Here is an 8,053-nt window from a genome sequence, read left to right as displayed (position 1 = left end):
TCTTTGCCAGGGTGCTCCCACCATGAGTCCCTCAGAGATGCCCACAGTCCCTCTGCCCAGACAAGCTCACCTCGCCTACAGGGCCCAGCAGTTCACAACACCCATGTCAAATCCTCAACGAGGGAAGCCTCCCTGCTCAGGGCATTACCAAGAAGTTTCTCTTCAAATGAGAGAGACCATTTTTTCCTGCTCTGCTTGGAAAACTCTGGAAAGAGGTGAAGAGCTCACCACGGTGGGGAGAAGCAACGCCAGCAGGAAGCCACGGGGCTGGCTGCAGGGGAGAGCAGGAGGGAGTGGTGCGAGGAGTCAGCCCCGGTGACAAGGCCGCCAGGACTGTGCATGCAGGGTCTGCAGAGGAGACGGTACCTGGCCGTGCACGGAGATGTCGAAGCGGATGCCGTAGAGCTTCAGCAGGTTCCGGCAGAGCCGCCGCTGGGAGTCCCAGTAGTAGGAGGCAGTTCTGCGGGAGACATGGGACACATGGCAGCTCTGCGCAGGCAGTGGGGGAAGAGGGCTGCCAGTGCCGTACGATTGCTGGGGCTACCGTGTGCCTGTGCATACCTTGTGTCCTCCAGTGGGCTGGGACGTGGGTGATGCATGTGCTGCCATGACTCACTAGCTTGGCATCGGCAGAGGGGCATCAGTGTCCGCTCAGCACCTAGCCCAGGGTCACCGGGAGCACGCAGCTCCCGGTGCGTCCAGTTCAGGGTCAGCACAGGCGTGGACAGCCACACGTCCCTGCCCTCAGCCAGGTAATGCCTTGCACAGCTCCAAACAGAGCAGAGCTACAAGGTGCGGGAACCACCACGAAACCCTGGTACTGACAGACCCTGTGCTGAGCTACCACATCCCGTTGTCCCTGCTGCTCCTTTCAGAGCACCAATCAGGAAAACTAAGATCTCGAACGATTGCCGTGTGCTCAACCCACAGGCCCGTGCGGCCACTGTCCCAGCATCCTCACCTGAAATTGTACCTCCTGTCCTGCAGGTACTGCGGCTGGCACTGGGCAGCGGGGTGATCCAGGTCGCAGTCCCACTCGATGCGAACTCCGATGCTCCCCCCCTGCAAAACATGTTTTATTCCAGGAGAAGCACGGGATCAGAGATTTGCCGAGTTCTTTACTGTTCAGATGTTCACAGATCACACATTCCCTAAGCATTTCAGGGGTCAGTCCTGTCCCCCGCCCCTTGCCCACATCCTTGGGGAATTTGGAGTCATCTTCCATACTTTTAAAAAAAACAACCAAGTACCAGCAGGGCGAGGTCCCCAAAGGTCTCTCCAGCTGCCTCCACCATGTCACGGACACGGAAGACGGGGCAGGAAGGGTTGAAGAACGGATCGTACGTGCAGCTCTTGAAATAGGTGGGGTCATTGGTTTGCAAAGTATTGCACCTGAGACAGAAGAGAGAGGGGGAGAGCTGTCACGGGTGGGGGTGTGGGAGGTCAGGCAGCCCTGCTGCAGGACTGAAAAGGAGACCCTCCCACTGGAGTGGGACCACTAATGCTCCTGCTTCGGGGGGAGATAGTCAGTGCCCTTCCTAAAGCCTTAGTTGGAGACGGTGGAGGGAAACCAGCCCGAAGGAATCACACGCGGAGATGTCATCCTTTACAGCACCTGCCACGGTCCTTCCCCTCCCAGCTCCTCTCCTCCACCTCTCTGCCTTTGTGCTTCTCCTTTCTTCCCCGACACCTAGTTCCCACCCCTGTGAGATGTAATGACCCAGCTTGAATTAGCGCTCTAGGGGTGATAGCAGGGGCGGCTGAACTGCCCCAAGCCACGTCTCCTGCCAGAGTAAGGCAGCACAGTCAGCATGCCTGGGGCTGTGAGGCCAGCGCAGCCCTTTACCGGGCCTCTGTGAAGCCATTTGGCAGGGACTAAAATGCAGGAATACACGGGGTAAAATGAGACCTTGGGAATAAGTGGCCTTGTCCAGCCCTGTCTGTGGTGCTCTAGACAGGCAGACGGACACCAGTCCCTCTCTCTGAGGGCTCCCCACCCCATTGCTCTTACATCTGCAAACACAGGTGCCGCTGAAGCGACCGGCGTTCTCCTGAACACACCATCCTGAACCGTAACTGCCCCGAGCCACCACCCGTCCTGGATGGCACATGGCTTCTTGAACGCCTCGGCTGCTCAGCCCCTAGGCAGACAAGCTCAGCACAGATGCTGGACTAGGCTGCACACACAGTCTGGCTGGAGGAGTGTCATACTTACTTGGAGAAGTTGAATTTGGTGAAGTGGATAGTATTTTTTATAAAAAGAGTGAAATTCTCCGCCTCAGCCAGAAGAGGTTTCCTGGAAAACAACCACCAACGAACTCAAATTTTGCACAGCTGCCAAGGCACGTCCCCATTCCCCTCGCTCTGCAGTCTCTTCCACGATCCTGGGACTTTGGCTACAGTGGACAGCTGCAAGAAATGCTCTTGCATGAAGTTCTCTGGGCTTAACTGACGGGTAGATCAATGTCAAAGATCTCCCTGAGCCTGGATGCCCCCCGGGCAAGTATGATCAGGCCTCTGGTTACACAGAGCACAGAGGAAAGGAACTAAAGCTCTCAATGTCTACGGTCCCCTCACCCTGTGCCTCACCTGGGCAGGGTGTTGTTCTCCACAGGACACCAACCATAGATCTCACAGGTGGAATGGGTGGTGTTGAACATCACACATTTCCCAGTTTTTATCCCTAGAAATGAGACAACGTATATCATTTACATTCCTTTTTGAAGTGTCTTCTCTGCAGCTCCCCTCCTGGGATAGTGCCCTGGCCACAGGCTTGTTCTGGCCTTCTCAATACCTGAACCACAAAGACGACCCTGGCATCATCTTCAGTGTTTTCCCCACCCAACAACCACCCTGTGAAACCTTCCCTCGAGGCCGAACGACAGGAGCTGTTTTACAAAGACAAGAAGCTGCTTGCTGCTGTCAGCGCCTGTCTGTCCCGCGCAGCCTCTCCTGCCCCGTGGCTGCTGAAGTCACCCGCTCCCCGGGTGGGAACACAACGAACTGGGGCAATCCCGCACACAAAGCTTTGGCAACCAACCTCCTAGAGCTGAAATATCCTTTTCCAGCTGAACTCACATGGGCTGCTAATATTAATCAGCATGAAATAAAAGCCAGGTTTTATTACAAAAGGAAAACCTGCCAATCACACGGCACAGTGGTTTCAATTCCAGCAGCCAACATCAGAAATAAAGCACCCCTGTATTTGCTGTGACAGCGCCTTGTGCCCGCAGCACCTGCTCGCCCAGCCGTGACAGGTCGCTGTAAGGTTTTGCCAAGAATAAATGGCTGGAGAGCACTTCTGTGCGCACTTAGGAAAAGCACTGAACTCGGGCAATCAGGCACCTTTGTGGATCGGTTTGCTACCGAACATGACAAATTAAATGATTTTATGTTTTTTTTTAGCAAAACACCCCGTACCGTTGCCGCGAACCACAGGGTTTCCCACGGGACAGTCTGCATCTTCTGTGCACACCGCATCGAGAACAGAGGGGCTCTGAGAAAGACAGAGAGAAGCGCTGTTACTGCGCTGTGCAGCCGCCTGAGGCCACGCGGTCACTCACCCACATGTCTGCGCTGCTGCTCCTGTTTCTCCAGACACGTCCCAAACACTTACAGAAGACATCCGCCATGTCCAGAACCCGGGCAGCCTCCAGCCAGCGAGGAGAGAGGCATCTCTGAGGGGCAATCCTTCCCGCCTGTCTCCACGCTCTCTGGGGCGCTCGCCTCCTCCGCCTCGGAGGCAGAGGAAGCCTCAGGAGCTAGCTCGGAGCTTTCAGCTGGGACTGGGAACAAGCATGGTTGGATTCAGGAGGGCCTTAATGTCAGAGCCCATTAAGCACCTTGTAAAGCACCACCACAGTTCCCCCGGGGAAGAGCTGAAGAGACCCTAAATACAGCATAACACAAGTTTTACAAGAGACATGGAAAGCTTCACCCTCACTCCGGACCCACCTTATTGCCAGGAGCAGCAAAAAGCTCCTATTCAAACACAGACGATGGCAGGTGGGGGAATACGAGTAACACCCTCCCGCAGCTACTCCCAGGCCATCGCAGGAGTCACCAGCCCGTCAGAAACCCACTTCCCCAAGCCCAGAGGGGCACAGAGGCCCAAAGGCAGGTGGGGAAAACCCGGTTATGGAGTCAGAAGAAGGGGGATCTGTCCAGGCCCTTCCAAGGCTGTCCCAGGACAGCCTCAGCCCCCTGTTCCAGGTGTGAAACCCACCATAATGAGCCAAGAGGAGCAGCTCTCTGAAGCACCTTTGGGCTGGGTGGGGGGGGTCACTGCCCAGGGGTATGGGAATCATTATGAGATGCAGGAGAAGAGCATTTTGGGATTGCACAGGACATTTAGGGGATGGGATGTTTAGGGGAGGAAGAAAGGCATAGAAAAGGAGGGATTTAGGTGATCTGAGAAGGAACAAACATGGGAAAATAGAGGGATAAAAGGATGCAAAGGACTGGTTGCACGTACAGAGCTGGCTGGTCAGTACACTGGTCCGCCCATGCCCTGTGCCCCATCAGCACAGTCTGTCCTGTCTTCGGACTAAACTCCATTTCCAACTATTTTCCTGGGCGAGGGGCTCTATTCTGTATGCATGTTGGGTGTATGGGGGTCTGAGTGCCAGCAGCTGGAGTGGGACCACCAGTCATCACAGGGGCCCGTGTGCCTGGGTGCCAGCTGCTGCGAGTGCAGGTGCGCATGTGAACGTGTGATTCACAGCAAACATCGGGCCGGACAAGCCAGGGAGGAGGTGGCCTGGGAGCAAGGCAGGGTATCTAAGGGCAAGCCTGCAGGACTACCGGAGGGACCAGGGAGTCCTGCCTGACCACTGGAGAAGGGTGGCTACTGGATTCCTGTCCCTCACCCCCACTGATAGCGTGCAGCACCCACCTGCAATGCTGCAATACGTACTTATGAGAGCGCTTTGGCTTCCTGGATCCAAATCAGACGTCATGGATTCAGCCTCCAGAAGGACCCAGACAACAGATATTTGCAGATGAGTGATCAGTCCCTTCCCAAGTCCAGGTAATAAGACACATGACAAGTGCCACTTGGCAGACAGACGCTTCTGGGTGTTCAGGGCATGCAAGCTGCAAAGCTTGGGAGAAATTCAGGTACTGAAGTCTGTGATGGTGTTACAGAAAACCGAAAACCTGGCCAAGAAGGTTTCAACCTCCCCTACCACCTTTTAGTGGAAATGAGCCTTGAAAAATCTGTCAGTGCTGGCATTCTCCACAGGCATGATCCAAACCAGGTTACATGTGCCACAAGTGCACTGTGAGAGAAGCGGAGATCTAGACTCAGTTAAAAGCCCTCATGGGGCCCTGGATCTGTGCTCTTAAAGCCCTCTAAACCATTGCTGCATCTCGGTTGTGTAAGGGTCTAAAAGCTTGGGAAAATTAGGAGTAACAAATTTTTCTAGGAACCTACCCAAGAACTGCAGGTTTGGGACGGGACAGGAATATGAGCACACCAGTATTCAGAACAGATTTCCTGACAAGTGGGTGAACTACTACACGTTTTTAGAAGACATCCTTGGGGGTGCTCACAGCAAAGCTCAGATGCTGCTTGGAGTTCGTCGCATTTGTGTTCCTGGGACAGGGGTGATTTCAGACAGGGGCAGCAAAGAGGTGCTTGTGTTGACAGCAGAGATCTGTGCATGAACACTAGGAACCTCAGGGCTGAAAGGTTTGTATTTACCTTCTGTAGTCACAAATATGTGGGTAGAGAATGACTTTATTCTTAATCTTATTAGAAACAATTGCTGATTCCCAGCCTTCAACAGCTATGCAGCCACGTACCAGGGGCCAGGAAGCAAAGTGAACCTTCTTGGAGAGCAAACCAGCAGTAGCATCACATGTGAGCAAAGAAGGATGAGGCTTCTCCCAAAATCTAACACCCGCCTCATCCCCGTAGGACACGGTCCTGCGTTGCTTGGGGCTGGGACCAGTGCCACTCACGCGCACAGCCATCAGCAGCATCTGGACCTGTAAGAGCTGAGCACAGCTGCTTGTACTAAAGACCATAATTTAAGTGAAATGGTCCCTTAGACCCACAGCTTCTATCTGGACAGAGTGGATGCACTGTCTGACTAATACCTTCTGGCTCTAAGTCTGTTTTGATCATCTTCATTTACCTTCAGAGCGCCTTGCAAATAGAGGCAGAGGGTTTCCAACGACTCAAAGTATTTGAGATCAACATTGAAACATCTCCCTAAGAGATAAGTCACAGCTCAGCCACAGATCTAAGCTCAACACAGACATCAGCTGCTAAAACAACCCGTCCTGTGTTCGAGTGCTGCCGCTGTCCCCAGCCAGACTTTTCCCTGGTCTACCAGCACAGAATACTTTGGTAATCGAGAATATTCAGAATTTCCTGCAAAGTCAAAAGCTGTCCCTGCTAAATCTTCAAAGCTTTCCAAACATGAACGTTAGCTACAGCCCCAAAGCCAGGAACTGAGAAACTACTGGAGAGCAGCACGGGGTGAAGGCTGTGACGGGCAGACACACCACAGCACCGTAATGGGATGACATGCTCTGCCCTCTCTGTATCCTTGGCTTGCACACTGCAAAAATAAGCAAAAATAAGATGCCCGTGACTGCCTGTGAGAGAGCCCTGAAATGCTCTACAGCACATGTCTTCCCCTGGGGACGTCCCTGCAGCTATCAGCACTTCAGAAGTTCTCAATGTTTTAAAGAGGGATCGTTAGTACCATTTTCCCCAACCCAAAACCCGGGTTGCTCCTCCTCTCCCGCAGCCTGTGGGCTGTGTTTGGAGAGCCGCCCAGCCCGGCAGCCTGCAGCACAGGGCGAGCTGGGAAGCAGGATCAGGCTGGGCACGGTACAGCAGGCCACAGCAAAAGCCGAAGGGACCATTAGGACAAACAGTGCTTGGCTCAGGCACAAGGTGCCAACAGCGGCTTAGCTTAAAAGACATTTGCTCCTGTCTGCCAAGCAGGGTCCAGCTTGGGAGAGTTCAGCTGAGGAGCTGGCCTGAATCCAGCCTTAAAGGGAAGACTTATCCCAGAGAACATATACCACCAAGTGCTGGCTGACTGCAAAACCACCTAGACCTTGTGCTCCGTTCCTCCTAAAAATAGGACGCTAAGATGGAAAGGATACTAGTCCTGCAGCAGAGAGTTATAAAGGAAACATGACACAGGTATCCATGGAGTGTGTGTGAAAGCATCAAGAAAAATGGCAGAACAGAGGAAAAATAGCGGAGCAGCAAGTCAAGAAACCAAGAATATGTGTGAGACTCAAGAAGGAACACAGGTAACAGAGGTATTAGCTGGGGATGGCAGTGCTGATGCCAGCCGCAGTGCAGAGACAGAACAGCAACAGGGCAACGCAGCTCAGCCTCCCGAGAGCGGCCCTTGTTCAAAGGCAGTAGAAAGCCTGTAAAGACCAGACAGTGTCACCACCCCTCAAGAAGCCCAGAGAGCTGGCGAGGACCCAACAGACCATGTCCCTTGTCCTTCTGGTCGCCACAAGTGATTCTGGCCAGACTGCTTGGATACACGTCTTGGTTCATGCAGGTAGGACAGAGCAAGCGCAAATGAGTGAGTAACATCTATGGAGCAATGAGAATGAGGGGAATCAGTTTTGTTTGGAATAAAAATCCATTTTTCCCTTCTGTCTGGTCTTGCACTGGGTTCTTCCGAGTTCCTGTACAGCTACAGCGCAGCAGCACTGACCGGCTTTATAAGTCTAACCCCACCGCAGCGCTGGGCTAAGGAACAGCACAGCTCACTTACCTCGGGACAGGTGCCCTGGGCTTGCTTCGCTGTAGCGATGAAATTGGTCACCAGAAAAAGCACATTTTCTCCCTAGGAGGCAAGAAGGCACCTTCAGCAAGGGACGCACACCGTTACACTCCCCAGCAGCAGAACAACCAACGAATTTTCTTTTTTTGGCTTCGTAATTTACAGCGCTAACGTCGCCTTTCCTTTCCCCACAGGGTTTTACCACAGCTTTTGCCAGCCGCCCCCCTCCCCCGGGGCGGCTGAAGCGCCCGCAGCGCGGGGGCAGGGCCGTACCTGAGGGGGCC

At 53.8% G+C, this 8,053-nt stretch overlaps 1 protein-coding gene across 1 annotated transcript in view; it reads right to left on the bottom strand.

Moving 5' to 3' along the window:
* Nucleotides 1-306: 306 nt before the first annotated feature.
* The window catches only part of P2RX6 (purinergic receptor P2X, ligand-gated ion channel, 6), a 9,622-nt gene continuing 1,875 nt past the window's right edge, over nucleotides 307-8,053 (bottom strand). Inside the window, exons 2-8 of the mRNA XM_009321082.1 lie at nucleotides 7,761-7,832; nucleotides 3,421-3,496; nucleotides 2,590-2,683; nucleotides 2,216-2,296; nucleotides 1,251-1,392; nucleotides 962-1,062; nucleotides 307-460 (exon numbers count right to left, since the gene is read on the bottom strand). Of these exons, the coding sequence (XP_009319357.1) occupies nucleotides 307-460; nucleotides 962-1,062; nucleotides 1,251-1,392; nucleotides 2,216-2,296; nucleotides 2,590-2,683; nucleotides 3,421-3,496; nucleotides 7,761-7,832 (720 nt within the window). The remainder of the gene's footprint in view (nucleotides 461-961; nucleotides 1,063-1,250; nucleotides 1,393-2,215; nucleotides 2,297-2,589; nucleotides 2,684-3,420; nucleotides 3,497-7,760; nucleotides 7,833-8,053) is intronic.

This window comes from Pygoscelis adeliae, unplaced genomic scaffold (genome assembly GCF_000699105.1).
Source record: "Pygoscelis adeliae isolate BGI_AS28 unplaced genomic scaffold, ASM69910v1 Scaffold403, whole genome shotgun sequence".
Classification (NCBI taxonomy): domain Eukaryota; kingdom Metazoa; phylum Chordata; class Aves; order Sphenisciformes; family Spheniscidae; genus Pygoscelis; species Pygoscelis adeliae.
Note: the sequence above shows the minus strand (reverse complement) of the source record. Positions and strands in the feature narration are given on the sequence as shown.